Below are 20,668 nucleotides of genomic sequence, written 5' to 3' on the forward strand. Positions count from 1 at the left end.
GAGAAATGCTTTAGCTAACTGGATTCAGTGAAAATATAAAGCAGTTAGAAGAAACCCGGACAGTCTAATCTTATTCCTAGCAGGCAGTGGAAGTAAACACCACAGTGTACGGGCTGATAGCTACTGTATACACAATACCCTCAGGTACTGTAACTTGCATGTGATTCTTTGCATTACAGCAAATAAATTGTCGCAAGTGGCAGTAAAGATTTATTATTTTATATATATATACTTTGTTCAAGTTGCCTTTATAAATATTTATCATGATTCACATAATTATACCTCTCTCTGACAGCAGGCTTTACAGCAACTTTGAACCACAGCAAACCGGCAGACTGGATGCCTCCTTTTTAGCCAGGCTGTATCTATTCTATGTTATGTGTTCATCTCTTACCAGCATGCTATGAGCATCTCGCTCATTCATTTCATAATGGAATTTATAGTTACATTACAAACAGCAACTGCGTAGTATTGATAAAGCATTTAGGAACAGAACATAAATTTAACGACTGAGGTATTACACAGTATCAATAATCTGCAGAAAAATAATGTGTCTGTGTAAGCAAGCACAATTTATTACAGCAGAAACCTAAAGAGAGAACATATTTCTTTGTCAGAAACTTTCTTTAAAAGAACCTGACATCCCAAAACTCTTTTCTCCCCTGCAGATGTCAGAAGCAGAGACAGACAAGGTAAAAATCAAACCGGCAGAAAGTTTCCAACATGACAAGCAAAATATTTCTTGGCTGAAGAACGGTAAGTTCCACTGAATTGTTAGTTGCTGGGTTGTGTTCAGAGATATTTCTCATTTATTAAAAATTCTTTTTGAGTTCAGTTTGTTGGATTTTTTTTTTTTTTAAAGCAAAATGCATAAGAATGCTTTACAGGCTTCAATATGGCCAGGATTTTCTACCACTTACTAGCTTGACTTCTTGAAACATGCATTTACATTTGCTTATGGGATAGAAAGGCCTAAATTACTGAATTTTAAAGTAACCCAAAAGATCTTTTTTTTTTTCCCCTAATTTCCTTGCATTCCTAAGTTTTATTTATCCTGAACTATAAACCATTAAGTAGTATGGACCGCCCTCTTAATTCTGAGTTTTTATCAAGTCAAGCTACTACTGAGTTGGATTAATATTTGCTCGGTTTTCTCAAATGTGAGTAAAGATCAACCCTGAACCTTTGGCAGCGATTTATCTTACAATAAAGTAGCACTGGCTGCAGCGGTTTATGCAATACATACTCTCAGAAACAGAGAAGTTATAAAAACAAGTACAGGACACGTTTCCAGCTTTAAAGGCTGAAAAAATTTAGGTATTAAGTAAAGAATTTTTTGTCAAATACTGGTGCTTCAAATATTACATTCTATTAGTTAAACTATTTAGAAGACGTATAATTGTAAAGGTTTTCTTATCACGTGTGCCCACACGTATAAAGGAAGAAGGTTTTTAGGATGTATTCTTACTGGAAAAATTGATTTTCAAAGTTATTATGTATTTTACTATATCTCTGTGAATGTTTGTTGGTCGTAGAGTCACTGTATTGTATTTCATACACACACAAGAACAGCATGAATTAGAGTCTCAAAGCAGAGACTTTCCAGGTGATAGAAATTACATCTCTGTGGTTAGGTGAAAATTAAGGGTTTTAATGAAAACAGTTACGTTCTAATCCTAACAAGAGTATTTTGGGAAGACTCAACAAGTGACCTCACATTTTGAACATATTCAGAGAATCACTAGGTTGGAAAAGACCTTTAAGACCGAGTCCAACTGTACCTGTCCTCTACTAAACCGTATCTTTAAGTACCTCATCTACCTGTCTTTTAAACACACCGAGGGATGGTTATTAACTAAGGGGGAATTGAGGAAAAGGCCCATTTATAGCCACTATTATTATGTCATCTGTAAAACGTGCATCACTATTTTAAGCTCATGTAGTTAATTGTACATCTGCTCTTTTAGCCGCAAGAGAGGCAGCAATAAGTAGGCCTAAATTAATCTCTCTGCCTTGCAGCCTTCATTGTTTATGCAACACTTCCACAGAATGGAGACCTCCTGCTCCAGCAGAGCTGAGTGGCCAGCATGCAGGGTATTTGTTTGGCTGGACACCCCAAGCCCTCTGCTCGCAAGGGTCCAGCTAACTCCAGTAAAAACCCTGCAAGTAAAAGATGTACATTTTGAGCATCACAGAGCTCGATGCATTGGAGATCTGGGTCTGATCCTGCAAGGCAGTACTGCACTTTAGCTTGTAAAAGGCTTATTCATAACTGCATAGAAGGTGCAGGGGACTTGTCCATGACTCTGGGCCGGGTAAGACTGATGTCATGAGCTGTGAGATTCCATATGGCCATTTATCCATTTACTAATCCATGTTTCTTTTTTATTTCTCTGCTTCCTATGAAGACACACAAGAGTTTCTAGGTCACTAGTAACCTTTGGGTTGTTTTATACATGGAAAACCTAACCTCTTTTTCAGAAAAAGCCAAATGCTGACTGTTGGCACCTCTTCTAAGTGCCACCAAGCAGAATTGGGCCTTGAAGGTCTTGTGCAGCAGCTGAGTCAATAAATAGCCAAGATGTCTCATAAGCAAAGGAAATTTTCCCTCAGATAAGAATATGAGCATCATTTTATCTTGTATTGAAGTTTGCTTTTTTAAAACGTTATTATAGTTTCTTTGCTTCAAGCATTTCTGTGGTACACAGTGGGTTTTTAGAATACAGTGAACCAAATTGTCTGGAGCAGAAGCTTAACTTCTATGTTTAAATGTTTTAAAAATACCTCACATATAGATTTCAGACATTCCAATAAACAATGAATTGTGGAGAACAGACTTGTACTGTTTCCGTCAGGCACAGTAAGAAGACTATATGTTCTTTTAGCATCCAGTTTTAAAGAAAAGTTATTTTTATTCATGGTTTCATATTGATTATTTGTTCCTTCTAAAAGAAACAATAATGAACCACATAGTATCAGAAATAAACAAAAAAATATAGACTAGGCTGTGGCTTTAGTATCTTTCCTAGACTTCATTTTTTTCTTATGCTTTGCCAATAGCTCACAGACTGGTAGTGCAGTAGATAAACATCAAAATAAGGCAGCTTTTTTTATTGGTTTTCACCATTAGAAGCTGTTTAATGAGGGTGGAGGGAGGGGTTATTTTAATCTGGCTACCAATTATTTATCTTCCTTTTTTTGGATGAAGATACTTTGCTTCTGTCTTGAAATCTCTAAAAGTAGAAATCAAACCTTAATCTAGAGAAAACTTCTACAAAGCAAACCAGAAAAAAAACAAAACAAAACAAATCAGTCCTGTAAAAAGGATTAGATAAAAGCTTTAGTGTGTGCATATAGGATTATATCTGATCATATCACTGGGAAGATCATACATGTTCCTTCTCATGCTTCTACCTCTCAGTAAGTCATTTGTATCCATGATGTGCTCCCAAACCCTTGCCATGAGTGCACCAGAGGACTAAAAAGTGACAGGAAAAAACCAACACTCCACAAGCCAGCACAGTCCTGGAGAAACGCTTCTATATAATCATGTCCTTTTAATAGACAAGGCAAACTTCTTGCTTATCCTACAGTGGTTCTTTTGATGGAGGATCTGAGGTCCTCTGCAGATTGTCAAACTACAATGAAATAATAATAACAGAAATGTAAACAGGGAAGCGGATTAGTAATCGCATGCTCAGGGTTTGGCAGACTGTCAGAAAGTCCTGAAACATCCCTATATCTCCTTAGCACTTAGGTCTGGATCTGAGCAGTGGCATAAGATATGCCCTGGGTTGAGATTGTGAATGAGAATGAAGGAATCAGAGTCCTAGCCCAAGAATTAGTGTGCGTCCATGGATTTATACCAGTAATCTTTTCTGATAGCATGGCATGTTCCTCAGGGCTATTATTTCTAAAGATCACACAACAGATGAGAAAACCTCTGTTTGGAGGGTATGCATCAGACCATCACGTACAAATCAACCAGAATTGGAAGGAACAAGCACTGAGAAAAACAGTTATGTTTGGCCAGCCACAGCACTGATGAGAACCAACTCAAAGAAAGCCTGGAACTTGGAAGTAAAGCCAGACCAGGGTTATATTTTGTGTAGCAGGGGAGTTATCTCTGCTTGTCAGTTCACAAGGGTAAGGGCTCTTTGCTGGAGATGGAAGGCAGTTTTGGATGGAGATACAGGGTTCCTCCCACCAACATCTAAAAGAACATCAGGACAGAAGGAAACATGGGCTCACTTTCAAAGAAACACTTGCAAAGTTATCTGCACTTCTGCCCTGCAAAACTAAACCAGGAATCCTCAGCACATACATTATCCCCACACCGACCTGTTTTGCCCTGGCACACACAAAACCATATAACAATATACATAAAATATGAATATGCACATGTGAGGAAAGCATGAGCAGCATAACTTAAAGGTAATATCCACAGAGTGCCATCTGCATGGGCCTGTGTCCCTGACCTGCTCTGTGCACCCACAAGATGCACAACCAGCAGACCATCACACCCCAAGCAAGAAATATCTTTGCAGGCTCCCAATCAAGCACCGTAATTAGAGGGTCCTCTGAAACCTGGAAGCTACCCAAGACCTGCTTTTAGAAATGCAATACCAAGGGATGAGTAACTCTTCCCTGGGGTGACTCGGGGATGTTCCCACCTCATGCAGTGCAGCTACAACCAGAGAGTTGCCTCTTCCACATGGATCAGGGCTCTTTCTGCCATGCTGGTGATTTAGTGCCAGATTTGCAGCCATCTGGTGGGAAGAGAGGTCAAAGCAGAGCTAAATTCACACCAGCCTCAGCATGTGGGTTTTGGTGTTCCTTACAAACATTTAATCTCCCTGTATCGCTTGATGATTACAGCCATATGGATACATGGGAGCAGGCAGGAGCTTATCTGACTGACATAAAGCTGTAAAAGGTGACACTGATTTTGCACAGGGGCCAGCAGTGCTCCCTGCACTATTTCTGGGTCCATCACAAGGGGAAACGTACGAGCACCTAACACTGCCCTCCCATGGTTCCATCCAAAACTGGCCACAGCGGTCCAGGAACGCAGATCCAAGTTGCACAGAAATGAAATTTCATTTCAGGATATTTTCACACAAAGCCCTCCTGTTTTATGCTGCCCAGCTGTGTACACAAATGCCCTCCATATATAACTTCCAGTGAAAAGTTAATGAAATGGCTTCCTTGCTCTCCTGCCAAAAATATAACTGAAATTCTAATCTCAAGACTTTCTCCAAAATAGCCCCTTTCTGCACTAAAATTCTCATAAATCAGAAACATTTTTGTCTAAAATAAGCCTGTTTTCATTGTCTTGCAAATAGTAAAAAGCCTAGCCCCAATTTCTTTAATCGGCTGCTCTAGCCAGCAGATTTTCGCTGTAGGGTGAAATTCAGCCCAGTATTGGGGGTCACTACAAGGTCAGCACTTAAACCATAAAATAGGGCTTAAGTGGTAAATAGAACCTCTGTTCAGGATTATATTTCACCCCTCCCAAGACTACAGTTCATATGAAAAGGGAGATTTACTCATATCATAGACCTGGCTGTAGTGACATTATTCACATAGTGACTTATTCCAGAAATAATCTCATTGGGTGAGATTGTGGCACATTTCTTAGTGGTGCATCCCAGATATCCAATAGAGGAGCAGACCATTCCTAACTGCCTCACACCAAAACATCCCACAGCCTGGTCCCAGGGCCGTGTTCCTCACGGAGAGTGTGGTGAGGTGCTGGAACAGGCTGCCCAGAGGTGTGATGGATGCCTCATCCCTGGAAGTGTTCAAGGTCAGATTGGATGGGGTCCTGGGCAGCCTTGTCTAGATCATTCCTGGAGGTTGGTGGCCCTGTCTGAGGCAGGGGGTTGGAACTCTGATCCTTAGGGTCCCTTCAAACACAGAGCAGTCTATAATTCCTAGGGGTAGTAGCAAAAACCTTGCTTTATCATAGCACTCAGACACCTTTGGTGAAGCATGCCCCTCTCACTGGTTACCCAGGGGCTTTAAGAGACTTTCACAAGTAATAAAGCAGGAAGGACAATGCCATGAGACTGATTTCATAGAGAGTTGTCCTGGAGGCACTTGGGAAATTTCCCAGTTATTTCACAACCTTCCAGCATTTTACCTGGCTTGCAGGGGCTGGTGTAATGATTACAAGGCTTCTACTTGGGTTTCAGGAAGATTAGTCTCAGCAGAGTGTTCTGATCCAACATACATCCCTGCATTTAGGGAGATAAATGACATTTCTAGGATTTCTTTTTGAAATCTCAGAAGTCAGTGAATGCAATTTTATATACATGCTTAGACACTTGTTTCCTGAATTTTGCTGACTTGTGTCCAGAAGCCTTTTTCACTCTTTTCTTCCAGCCTGAATTAAGTCATTGGATTGAAAAGCTTTATGGAAGACTGATAGCAAAGAAATACCTCTCGGTTTCATGTAACAGAAAATGCCAAATGCTTATAAGATGAATGCTGTAATCCAAGCAGACTGCTTCCAGATAAGAACCACAAAAAAAAAAAGCACATTTAAAAACTGATGACAAGGATCCCAGGGGACTCAAATTCCTGGAAGATGCCTTGTCAGCTTCAGAACTATGACCAAATGAATTAATCAAGACAACCCTTCCTTTAAGTTGTAAACCAGCAGATTTAAAGACTCCCTTCCAATGGAGAGGGAGTATATGAAATCTGCAGTGGTCCCAGCTCACCACTCCTAATTATAGTTTTATAAACTGAGCGGTCCTTGATCTTTGAACTGGAGGGTCCTTGGAGATGTAAGACTTTGAGTACTGCCACAAAAGGAGAATGGATGCACAGTAAAGACAGGAGTACTCCTCTAGGTGATAGGGTTGAGTTTAAAGTCACACTCCTATGCTGGATATTGACTGTAAAAAGATAAGTGAAGGTTTATTTGTGTTTGATTGCCTGAAGTGAATTTGTTCTACAAATTCTTTTATTCAACTGCCAACGCTGGGGAAGACCTGAAGGTGTTGTTTCATTCATCCCTGTAAGTTTTCCAGGCCAATTCTACTCTTTGCTGTACTTGAGTAATGTATTCAGAATTTTGGCCTCAGTTGTGTCAGCAGAGCAAAACACAAAGATGCTCATTAGTCGTTGATTTTCTCAGCAACATACATGTTAGAGGAGAATCCACATATCCAAATGACTCCTTAGTTAATGGTGGATGGAAAATCTTAGTCTAAGGGTCAGTGTCAAAACAAAGAGTAACTTCGTTAAATCAATGGAGCTGTGTCAGCTTTCAAGAGATTTAACTTGTCACAGTGTTTAAGACAGACGCCTGTAATGATCTTAGGTTATCAATGAGGCAAGAGGAATGAAACAACAGTCGGATGCCAAACTGGTCTCCTAGATCTAAGGCAATACATAGTAGAAAGATACCTGTACTTACAGGTACTTCTGTGCTTACAGAAGTAGTGATCTGGATGATACAGACAATTCAGTGCTAATAAAAGCAATAAGTATTTCAGAAGATTTGTAATTTTTAGCATTTGGTCACATATCTGCTCTCAGTTAGGAAGGCTGTTGGCAGATTCCAACACACCTATCACTTTCACACAGAGGTTTGCTTCTCTTCAAGATGGAAATGGAGCCCAATGTTGGCATCTTTGGTAAATTTTACATTTCTGAAAGCTCACAATAATCTAATTGGGTATTGAATGTTTAAAAGCTACAAAAACCCCCAGACATTTCAAGACTATGAATAGGCATTTTAGTTTATCTATAAAGCTTTCAATTCCTTGATGGAAATCCCATCAAAAAAACAACTACATTGGCCTGATTTACCCTGAGCTTGAAGACAGGGTAACAGTGGATGTAAGCAGTGCAGTGCCAGTTTTCAGGTAGTATTTTTATAGGCCTGCACTGATATGTAGAGTCAGACCAACAATAATGTAGGGGTGTAACAAAATCATTAGTATTGGAGGGGCTCAATGAAATGTTTAGATTAAAGGTAACTAAATTATGTAAAAACCAAATCTCCCTTCTCATTGAAGATTTGAGATCATTCTCCAAAATACAACTGCTTCTAAGCACTGGAAAAAACAGTAGTTGGGCAAAACCCTGGGCATGCTGGTTGTCTATTGCCTATGGAAGATATTGCAGGAAAAGTTTAGGGAGAGATCAAAAGTGGAATTAGTTTAAATATTCATTGTTTGCTGAGGTTCAAAGGAATTATTTTTCCATCTATTTTTAATAGGTATTTAGAATAAAATCCAAAGGGGAAGATAATTAGACATGAAGAGTGACTGCTCTAACTATCCAATAATAAAAAAACTGGACATAAACCCCTTATCCTAACAGCTTCACGATTACTGAGTAGTTCTGGGACTTCAGATTTGAGCTGAGGGCACAGACTTGTATGAGAGGACTCAAGTCCACACTTTCCAGAAGAAAAATCTGGTCCCCGGCTACCAGACACTGTGTAATATAGCAGTTTGGAGATTCCCAAGTGTCTACATCTGGATGGGCTACTTAAGAGTTCATTGCTCCAGAGAGAGAGGAACAGACACTCCAGCCCAGAAGGCAGGATATTGCATGAAGGGCAGAAGATTGGCTCTAGTTCCTGTTGAAGAGGATATTCAGCTCTCCAGGAAAAAGTGGAAAGCCTTTGATGGGTGGTCTCAACACTGCTGAGAGCAGTAAGAGAGGAATTTAGGTCTGGCCATGCCCAATCCACCAGCTACTCTCACCAGCAAGGATCTTTCTTAGGTGGGAAGGGACTAGAGCATCTCCTGCTCTGCCTCAGGAACAGTGGGTGGCAGAGGTGCCCAATGCAAGTAGAGTAGCCATGGGTACCTTGGGGTGGTCCTTCTCCCTGTTCCATCCAGTATTTTCTACTCCTGTTTCCTCACCTCTCCCATCACTTGTTAGATCCTCTGCACATGTCCTACAGAAGGTTGAACCTGGGACTCTTGTGCCTGCTGGGCAGGAGAGCATATGCAAAAATTGGATGCTGAAGCTGTCAGTGTCAGCCCAGTTTCTTTATGGCTCTTACAACTGAAGGTTTATATCTTTGAAAAGAATTGCATAAGGCCTCTTCACCACCTGAGTAATATTTAAGCAGTAGAGATCTTCTATCCCCCTAAACTAAATTAATTTTTATTTTAAAGGAATCAGTTCTCTTAGGGTATCCTGATTATATACTCTCATTCTAATTTCAGTCTTCAATCTGAATAAACATGTTAGAAAAACACAGACACAATTAACTTAATCATAAATTCAGATGGATTGTTTATTATCTGTCTACTTAATGTGCTTATGATTGCGGCAGTTAAACATGATAATGTTTTCTTCTCTCACACATAAATGAATATACACAGTACAGAAATATGCTCAGGAAGAAAAACTTCTGCCTGAATATGTCAGGAGGCTCCAGAGATAGAGAAGTAGATGCACTGCACACTGTTGTGCTCTACAAAAAACACAAACATTGCCGTGATAGTGTTGAGACATCCGAGAAGTGATTACTGACAAATTATGTGCTTCTTGCTGAAATGTGCCTACATGTATTTTCAAAAGGAAGAAAGTGCTGTTGCAGCAAAGATGCAGATAGGAACACTACCTGACTGCACCACTGCACCTGTAACTTAAAAGCAGAGGTGTAGGTTTTGAGCAAATAAGATCTCTTGAATTGATCAGACTAAAATACAGGTCAAATTAACATCTTCCTATAGAAGCATGCTCACTGGACATCGGATTTACAGGTGATCTTCGTCAAGATAATTGTCTCAAAAAAAGGGTTAAATCCTTTTAATCCCAAATTGTCTGTTCTATTACACGCCCAGGGCAACTAACATACATGCCAAAATGCTATCACACATCCACAATCAATTGGGTGCCAAAATTAAAGTTGGAATATAATCCTTCCTGTTCCCACAGCACACTGAAAGTAAATAATTATTTTAAACATGCATTCAGTTAAATTACTGATTATTAGTCAGATAGGCTTTTCTCTGTCATTAGACTAATTTTAATAGCCACATAGTATACCACGATGAAGCTATATTTGCCTTTGGCATTTTCAAGTTTTAGCTAAGTTTAAAAGCCATTTATAACACCCCCCCCCAAAAAAAAAAAAAAGAAATCATTTATCTTTGCTGCCTCGCTCTTGGTTCTCAGATAAAACAGCCCCAAACACACATTCTCATTACATACAATTAAAGCCAAATTCAGATGGGGATTTCCCATCTCCAGCCTTCCTAGGGTTTCTGACTTCTGTATGTCAGCAGTCAGAAAAAGGGTCTTCAAAGTTAAACTCACTCTCTTAACCCATGCTTCATGCTGGTGCTCTGCCAGACACTTACTCTTACTACACAGACCTTAAAAATAAGTTGAGAGAAGGCTCAGAAAAACAGAGCACTTCCTCAGGTAATTATGATTGGGTAGGGCTGCTCCATGGAACCTACTTCTATCACACACTGTTCTTTCAGCTTTCCACTTTGTGAGCTGAACTTGCTCAGCAAGTTGAATGCCAAAGCAGCCAATTCTAAACTAACCAAACAAGAGAAAGGTTCTGATTTAACAGAAGCTTAATACACTGGGCAATCCAAAGTACATGTGTAACAAATCCAGATTTGACTCCGGACAAGATGAAGTGCTGTGCCTTCTAAGAGTGTCATGCAAAAGTATCACTTGTGTTGACTGCTGGTCCTAAACTTACATCAGAGCTAATAATTCAGTTTGTATTCCTGAGCAAAAGCAGCACATGGGAAATGGGGAAGAAAAAAAAGAGATGGACAAAAGCAAATGTAACACCCTTCAAACTTGTGACCAAATGCATTGTCCTTTCCAAATATTTTAAATATTTATTATTTTTTAAAGCCTATTGCTATTATAAAACAAGACATAAAAAGCTAGCATAAAGAATTTGAAATATGTCTATTTCAGTTTTCAGATAAGGCATTTGGGTTTTACCTTATTTATGATTTAAATGACCTACGAGTTTCAGGTAAGTATTTGCTTTGGGCAATAGAAATTTCAGTATCTTATTCCTAGCAGAACAACCTGAGCTACAGCGACTTTAAGTTTCACTTATCACTTCAGCCCAGAAACATCAATCCTCAAGGTGCCTACTAGGGACAGTGACATTGCAAAGGACCCCAGAGACAGGCTCTACAGACACCCTGCCAAAGCCAAGAGGGACCCCCACTGCAATCAGTTGGCTTTGGGGCAGGTTTGGTGTACTTATTTTTGGCACTGCTCCCATAGTATATGCAGGCAAGTAACAGAGGCAAAGCAAGCAGCAAGGCAGGTGCTGTGAATAATTTCCTTATTATGAAGATGTGCTATTAAGAAAGGTTTTCTGACCTGGAAATACACACAGCCTGTTTTCACCCATGTTTCTTCTCTGAAAGCTTGTTCCACACATGGACACCCTGAATTTTCCTTTGACTCATACTCAGTCCCTAACTTTCTGATCAACCCTGTCCCAGCAGAGATGGTGATTGCTAAACAAAAAGTCCAAACAGCAGTGGTAGCTTCCCTAGGCTCTTGCTTGGAGGGAATCACCAACAGTTGTAGGAGGATAGCACAGTCTTTATGCCTTAAATTTTTTCATGAAAAATAAATAAAATATAAAACTAAGCAGCGGTTTTTACAGTATGACACAGCAGTATTACTTGCATTAGGCCAATTTACCACTTATGATAGCAGTAATAGCACTAAAAGCCAATAAAAGCGGTCTGTTCGTTCAGAGATTGGCTTTTATGGCTTATTCTAAATATTATCAAGTGAATCAAAAGCTGTCATTATAGTGTCTAAAAAGCCTTCATACCTTGTAAGCAAACAGTGTGACTTTGACAAATAATCATTAATATGCCTGTGTGAGACCAGGGCTAAAAGAGAAAGAAAAAGGAAAACCCAGTATTTCACTTTACATAAGTCATTAAGATCATTTCAGTTAAATTTCACACAATAAAACAGTTTCATATGTAAAATACCATAGTTTTCCCAAGTTTGGTTTGTTTATTTTTTAATCTGTGAACATACTTTCTCATGAAACAAAAACTTGCCAGGTAACTGAGCAATAGATAACTGAACTATAATAAATTCTCATCAGCTCTGGGAAAACAAGTGATGGACATGTCTGTGTAGTGCCTCTTGGGCCAATGTCTAACCTAACTGGTCCTTGCCACCTATCCTGCCTGCCACAAGCTGCAACAAGCACAGCACTGCTCCCTCTCTTCTTGTTTCACAAGAGGAAGTCTGTTCCAGTAGCCAGCAATGGTTCAGGATGCAGATTTGGGCTTACTGCTGGCTGGCTGGGACAACTATTATAGCAACATTGCAGAGATTCACATGTAGCTTCCTGAAACGATGGAGTTTGAGAAAGGATAGAGGCAAAGAAACAGACAGAAAACACCCTTGTACTGTCACAGTGTCCAAGGTTGCTTCTTCATGCTCTCCTGCTTCAGAGTCTGATAGACCTTACAGATGAGTCGCTCAAGGTCACACCCCCAGTTGGGTACTCCTGCTGGCTCTATAGAAGTGCCCTCATGTCTTTTGGGTCCCCTTGGGTAGGCATTACCTGGGATACCTGGAGAGAGGGTAACATGACAAGGAGGAAACACAGCAGGAGCTTCAGGACATCATGTGTGATGGGACACCATCTGGTGCTGGAAAGACTACATAAGGGATGTGAGCACACCATCACATAAAAAGGGTAATTACTGTGAAGGCTGGGCCTGGATTGCACAACAGTTCTGACTATACAGTCAAGGCTCCTCTCAATTAAAGAATTTGTACCATTAAAATATTAACTGAACTAATAGTAAATCCTTAGCTGCACACACACTGTGTGCTGTTTCTGCACATAGATTTTCCAGTCCAATGTCAGCAAGAGGATTGGGGAGCCCCAATTATTTTCAGCATCCTACAAAGATTCTGGCCTCAGCTCTGTGAGCCACAGCAGTTCATCAGCCTCCAAGCAAGCCATAACAGCTTCTTAGCCATGCTGGCAGTCATCCAGGCTCTGAACACAAGACTGGAGTATGCAACCATGGCAAGAGCCTGGGACAAACTGAGCGCCTTGTGCCAGGCATGGCCACCTGTCAAGTCTCATGCATTGAGTACAAGCCTTGGGCAGTTGGCTCAAGCATTCATGCTCCCACAGCAAGCACTGTGTCTATTTTCTTGCCTATTGCTATTTACAGTTTTTGGGGCCCCACTGGAACAGCAAGTTAGCGTGCTTGCAGTTGACAGCGTTATGTGATACACTGTGCAGCTGCACAGAGTGCATGGGCTAGCAGAAACATGTGGTGCTGCTGCCAGGGGAATTATTCCCCCAACACAATCCTTTAAGGGCCACGTGTGTTTTGCAGGCAATTTATGTGAGCAGAAAACCAACAGACCTCCCATTCCAAGGTTCTAATTTCTTTGGCTTTTGTTTTTCCCCTCCATAGATTAGAGATGCCTCAAGCCAACAGAGGTAGAAAGATCCCAGGTACACTAAGTTTTGCCTAAGGTGCCCTAAAGCATGGTAGGAAACCTGTTAGGGTCCTCTGCATGCTTGCACTTATCCAAGGAAGTGTGTGTGTAATTCTCATCTATACCAGAATGAGTTTCTTCCCTAAAAATACACACTAAATTATGGGCTTGTTTATTTCAACCCAAGTATTGAAGTAGTAGATAGCAGTTTATATGCCAACAAGAATAAAAGGAGTCAGTTCTGTTGGAGCATCCTCTTTCAGGCAGAGTGTCTTGCCACCACAAAACCACCTCCCAGGCCCAGTACAGAAACCAAACAGCTGCTTTTCTGCACCCAGGCATAAGCTGGTTCAACAGAGGGTGAATAATCAAAGCCTAGGGAGCATAAGCTGCCCATTGAAATTAGTGATGCCAGCGTTACTCTTCCATTCCCACCAACAGTATTTTGCAGCACTGATTTCAGTCTCAAGCATTCCTATAAAATGGTAAGAAAAGATTTTTATAAGCAGAAAGTTTCTAGTGGTTTGGCCTGTTTGCTTTTCATGTCATGGGTCTGCAATGCACATATTCATCACATGCAGTTCTCCTGTGTTATTTTTCCCAAGGGCTCAATCGCCCCATACTTTAGCTGCACCTTCATCTTTGTCACAAGTTCTTTATTATTGCTGAAGAAAATCAGACCCTGAGACTATGGGTTGCTGTGCAACCTGAACCAACCTATGAAATGCTGACAAAAAGCAAATGTCTAAGGCGATTCTTTTGACCAAGACTTCAAGAGTGAAGTCCCTAGAATTAGTTGTATGCTTGAAGTTGGGCATGTTGCTGAATCTGCTTCTGATGGAAGAGGAAGATGATGAATTCCTTGGCCTAGATTAGAGGCCACATCTTGGGTATAATGTTGCCCTGTTTCTAATTGCCAGTGTAGCCAAGAAACCATATCCTTCCCTCCACTTGAGAGACCACCTGGAGAAATACATTTTTCTCCTCAAACTTTGCACAAGAACCCAAAACTTGGCTTTAATATAATACATATTTTCCTTCCCCCAGCCCCCACTAATGAGATGCATTGATATTTTTACCTGCACGTACTGTGTTTTATTAATGGGAAATTTTTCAATCACTGTGTGGTAATGGACTGTGGTATATGGGATTATATATTTATTATTCTCAAGAGCACTGTGTAGACCATACCAGTAAGTTACAAGCAGACTGGTTGAACAGGGTTTGACTTCTGGCAGGAGATTTCTCCCAAGCTTGCCTGTTTGGCTGCATTTGGCCCCACTTTAAAATTTCATGTAGGACGACCTTTGGCTGCCTTGGCCAACTGTGCTACAGAGACTGCACCATGTGCCCTGCTCTGGGTCAGTTGTGTCAAAACTAGGGCAACCTGATGGTCAAGGAGCAGCATTTCAAAGAGCTGACCGCTATGGTTTGTTGCACAGTATAGAAAGTGTTGCTATATCCAGAGATAACAGCAGAAACTGTTAGTTGTGGTGTGTTTCCATTGACAGAAAAAAAAGCTCTCCGCACATCAAGATCTTATTCATACACAGTGATGTCTAAATCTATCTGTATGCATGTTTACACAAGCATGCTACAGAAATACATCCTCACCTTCCCTCCTGCCACAATAGGTCAGCCTAGATTTTTCAGTGTGGTGGCTTTTACAGAAATGAAAGGCAGTTTTTGCACAACTGAAAGACTGTCATTTTAAGATGAGAAAGCCTGCTTTCACCCCCGAGGGAAAGTTGGAGAAAGTTTCATGGATTCGCCCTTTGTAATATTCTGATGTGTCTGCAGCTAAAAGAGGAAATAAAAACTAATGGAAAGAGACATTTCTTCTTGGATCTAAACTGAAAACTTCCAAGAATGCATTCACAGGCTGTACTCAAACACTTAGAAGTTAAAAACTGCTTGGGCAAATGATTCATAAAGTCCAGCTTTGTCAGGCATGTTATATTTATCTTTAGTAAACAAGTAAAAAAAGATGAACTTTTACTTGTAATTTGAGTCTCAAAATCCTTTTCAACCATTAAGAACTAGAATAGCCTGTTTGCTTCATGAAGGTGGTTAATGGGAGTGGAGGTGAAGCATTTACTTAGAAGTGTGAAATTAATTCTTTCCTAGATTTGAACACCAGGACATGAACACACTGTACAGCAAATCAAGTGAAAGCTCAGCCCATAGACTTTTAAAACTTGAAAACAGTTCAGATTCCAGCTTTGCAGGCTTGTTTCATAATCCCCTACGCCACCACTTACCTTGAGGAACTGAAGCATCTTACAGCATGAGACTTTTATACCTAATGTTGAATTAGATATGCAGTAGATCTACATAATACTTAGATATTCTAAGCATCCAGCTTTCTGGGCAGCTGAAACCCTTGAAGGTATTTGACAATGTCCAGCAGTTCTTAATGAAGATGAGCTCTGCATGTTTCCAAAATATAAACAGAAATAATTGCAGCACCAAAAATTAGAAGATGTAGATGAGGTAAAGATCTTAAAGGACTGCCACTGACTTCAACAGCAGAAAGGTTGAGCCCTTAGGAACGCCAGTGCTGAATAATGAAAACCATGCTTGCCCTGATTCTCAGTCTCATTTTCTACTATTTGCTTTATTACTCTTCCAAAAAACCCAAGTGACAGCATCTTCTTTTTGGCCTGCAATAGCCTAATCTGTGCAATGCCAAAGTGTTGCATTTAATTTTATGACTGTACCCCTAGAATTGGTTTTAAACCACCTAAGCTTTCCCTCCAGCAAGTACCACGTTTGAGACAGCAGCTGCTAACAGCCTTGTACACAAGTTTTAAGAGGTCTCTTCCCAGGACACTGACCTTCTCCCATCAGGAGGAGATGGAATGCAGGTTGTGTGCAAAATTAGAACTGGATCCTGTAAGTACCTCCACATCCTCAATGCCCTGTGACTGCCAGGTAAATGACAGTCATCAGCCAGGTCCCACACTGGATTTATTGACATAGAACTTGCCTTGGAATATATGTAAATTTACCCTGAAGTTATTAAGACAGCTTATTTTCAATTTTCTTCATCTACGTGGTCAATAGTGTACACCATAAAACCCTTATTTGCCCTATGAAGACAGCCTCAGCTATGGCTGGATAAGATGTCTATTTGCTGTGTTTAAATAGTGCAAGGTCTCCCATATCCAATGGCTATTGGAATTACTGCGTGATCTTTTTAGCTTCTAATACATATTAATTTGTAATATACAAACCCATTCAAATAAATAATTGTGCAGAGTGAATAAAAAAGCAATTTAAACTTTTTCCCCCCTAACTGGAGACACATTTTACAAATAGTTCTTTTAAGTAGTCTTAATAGTATCTCTTTAATATTGCCATTAAAATTCACCAGAGTTCAAGAGCAGAGCAAATTTACATCTGTTAAAATAATGGAATTGACACTGATATTACATCATTGCTATTTTAAATAATCATTCTTCATAATTCTAACCTACTTGCTTTAAGTTGCAAATAAAAGGCTTGTTCCTACTTTCAAAGTCGATGGCAAAACTCCCTTTGGCTTCCAGGGAGCGGCACCTAGCTCTAAAGACAGGGCTTCTTGGGATACGTGGTGGGGTTTGACTGCATTCATTAATGCAGCAAAGAATAAATCTCTCCACAGGAAAAATTACTGAGGGCATTTCTATGAACTCTGGTCAGATGGGATAATTGTACTGGACTGGTCTGTTCCTAAAAAAAGAATTCAAGAAACTCTGTAGACTACTCTGAATTTCAAGGGAGTTACAGATCTTCTGCTTATTTTCACAAGGAAGCATCATTGTACATAGGTGTGCTTTCCCATTTTAGTACAATTTTATGATTTTCCTTCCCTAATATTTTGGGAGAGATTGTTGCATAACAACAATGCTTACAAATTCACGTTCTCTTAGGAGAACATTACAAGTTCCACTGAAATTACCTGTGTTCTGAGCAATTCAAATTGAACCTAAAGGCATTTGAGACACTACAGACAGCTGAAAGCCACCTCAAGAATTAATCAATATAGTTGTCTCCCCTCATTACAGAAGAAAATATAGCAGGGATTTTAATGAAACAGAGCAGGAAGTTTATAACTAAGACTATTTAAAACTTGAGAAAAATATCCATTTTACTACCCATAGAACACTTGATAGTGCAAAGTTTGGTACCTGGCTATTCCTCAGGCACTTCTGATTTTTTCTTTTTCCACAAGAAAATAGTGTTCACACCACAGCTCATCATCTGTGAAGTCATCACAAGTCAGCTACCAACATAGAAATCAAGTTTTCAGGGACAAAAGGGTTTCAACACTATTTGCACTGAGCAAAGAGGTTGTCAGACTTCTGGCCATGGCAGAAATCACCTGTCACTTCAGTTAACTTTCTACTGATGCACTACTAAAATATGCTGAACATTTATTGAACAATAACCACCAGTGGCATCTTTGCCCTAATTTTGTGCTGCAGCACTGGGTCTGTTAGATGTTGCCTGAGAGCCAGAGAACTTCATCAGCAGTATCATAAAGAGCTAAAGCAGAATCTTCTGCTCTAGCATCACAGACACTGACTACTGTAAATAAAATATCTATCAAACCTCCACAAATCTAGGTCCTAACTGAAGGGGTAATTGCCTTGGCATCTTTAGAAGTAATTCAGCTTAAAACACCCCACATGAGAAAAAAACCCCGACCAATGACCCTGTATTGCAAAGAGAAGCATAAGCCAGCAGCAAGTCCAGAAAGAAAGCACTGAATTACTCCAGGAAAAAAATGTTTTGAAGAACCCACAGCACTGACTGCTTTCTGCTTCTACTGCAGGACACACGCCCTTATGCTTAGTCTGGAAAAAATAAAGGAAGGTAGATTTGATGGTGGGGAAATACCTTCCAAGCAAGGATGATTAGGCAATGCTCTGCCTCAGGAAGTGTTTCAGGCACTGTCACTTGCTGTTGTCTAAAAGGGAAAACACCTAAGGGATTAGCCTACAGAGATGTGTGTCACACAGGCTGGGCTAGCTGAACCAAAAGGCCCTTTCCAGCAGCATCATCCATGATTCTTCTTGGCACCATTTCTCAGCTTTAAAATATACCCTCTTCCCCCATGCCAGTGGCACTAACAGGACAGCATGTCTAGTGCAGCCCAGCCTTCAGGATGGCCTTTGATCACACAGCAAACCAGTGCTGTGAATTCACATCAGTCACAAATACACCTTTTGTGAGCAATTCACTTATTTGTGCCTTACACATACACCTGATGTGGAGGACCAGTTGTTGTCAGAACCCTCATCACAGGGGGGAGGACAAATATCCAAATACATCTGTCTATCCCTGTCTAATCAGATCTATTATACTATAGACATTATTTTATATTATATACAGCCTAGACTCATCACTCCAATGCTATTCTTTTCTAACACTCTAACCTGCTATCTGAAGACTTCGTGTAGCTGCAGAAACCTTCATGGGAAGAAATATGTTCTCATGTCATCTATTTTAAGCTTTCTATGCCGTGACAACGGAGGCTGGCCTGGTGTTTCTATATATGAATGCTTCTCAGGTAGCAGAACAGCTACTGCAGATTGCCTGGCACCTGCTCGAGGATGAGGTGAATAGAAAGTAAAGCGAAAGTATTTTCGTTTCATCGAGAACATCTTGGCCAAACCATATTTGTAGCAGATAAAAAGCTGAGGAAAGTGTAAACCGATGGGGAATAGAATCTCTTATTATTTTGGGAGCGTGAAATGGTGAAATCAGAGCTCTGAACTTGAACAGGTTTAAGATGGAGTGGAACAAAAGTGGCAGGTGCTGGGGAGAAATATCATTTTCAGGATAAGTATTTTTCAAACCTGGTAGTTACGTTTTCCTGGTTCTAATCTTCTTATAATGAAAGAACTTCCGAAAAGGGAATATAAAAATATGGAGCTTGAATGCCAATAGAAACATATTGTATGTATGATACATCACCAACAACTCTACTGCTGCTGGGTTGAGGGAAAAAACCTAATGCACTTGAAAGCATCTTCCTTTGCTTTCTAATACATTTTTTTTTGGAAGATCTGACTTAATAGAGTAGCTATTAAGAGAAACTAATTATTACTTGCTTTTTAAGGACCAGGATTTTCTCTTACATGTATCATTCTAACTCAGGAGAAAGCCCATTCAAGCAAATGAGATGGGTTTGGTGTGAACAATGTGGTCAGAAGCAGGACCCAAGATATTTATGGATGGAGTGAGTCATTCTTGTTCTAGTTGGATGATTACATCAGTGGAGAATTAGTCTATCATCATGTGGGGCCTGAGATTCTCTTACATCATCATACATCAGGAAACATTGTATGGAGTTCACCAATATTCCACCGGCCTAAAACCAATAAAATGGAAAAACTGAGCCCACAGCCCCAGTTCCCTGTATTAGTTGCTCATTGACTACAAAGAAGCTGCCCGCCCTCCCTCCCCCCGGTAAATCAGATCATCTGGTCTTTCTTTCTTTATCTGTTTACCTACTAAAACTTTCATATAAGTTATCTTAAGACTTGTTTCTCATTTGAAATATTAAGTAACTGTGATTGTAAAAGAACACACATTCTTTTTCTGGCATCACATTCAAGAAGTAACTTTTCTTCCATCAGTCTCCAGTGACACATCCATAGACATGGTCTAAAAATTGAATAGACGACACAAATTTGACTACTCAGACTTCTACACCAAATGCAGTTCTGAGAAAAATCTTAATCTGTCCAAATCTCTGAGCATTCTGCAACAATTTGTGTCAAACAACTGTGCCAGACCCAACAGTATTATTCCCTTTTTACACACACACCAGGTTTGGTGGTGCTAGAACAACATGTGATCCATCCATCTTATCTCTAAGAATAGGAGACACCAGCTATTCAAGAAGCCAGCTCAGGAAATGTTGTGGTGGGCTGCTATGAGCATCTAGAATAGATTACGAGAGGAGTAAAAAAGAAAAGGCTTGAAAGTCTCCAGCAACCATTGGAGTTCCTGCAAAGTTTTTACCTCGTGGCAATGACTTTAGGGCTAATTAGAGGTGGAAAACCAAAATGGCAGCCTACAAATTCCTCAAACACCAGGTGTTTACCAGAAAAGTCTGTTCCCCAGCCACATGCTGTCCCTGTTCTCAATGGCTTCCCAATGCTTCTCCCCTACCAGACACAACACAGTCTGCCTTCCCAGTACATCCGCG

General features: G+C 40.2%; 1 protein-coding gene across 1 annotated transcript in view; it reads left to right on the top strand.

Annotated features, from left to right (window-relative positions):
• Nucleotides 1–668: 668 nt before the first annotated feature.
• MDFIC2 (MyoD family inhibitor domain containing 2) overlaps nucleotides 669–20,668 on the top strand; it is a gene marked incomplete at both ends in the record, with an annotated part of 45,671 nt that continues 25,671 nt past the window's right edge. The window contains one exon of the mRNA XM_084269412.1: nucleotides 669–756. Coding sequence (XP_084125538.1) covers nucleotides 669–756 — 88 coding nt within the window. The remainder of the gene's footprint in view (nucleotides 757–20,668) is intronic.

Source organism: Gallinula chloropus, assembly GCF_964237585.1.
Source record: "Gallinula chloropus genome assembly, chromosome: 12".
NCBI lineage: Eukaryota > Metazoa > Chordata > Aves > Gruiformes > Rallidae > Gallinula > Gallinula chloropus.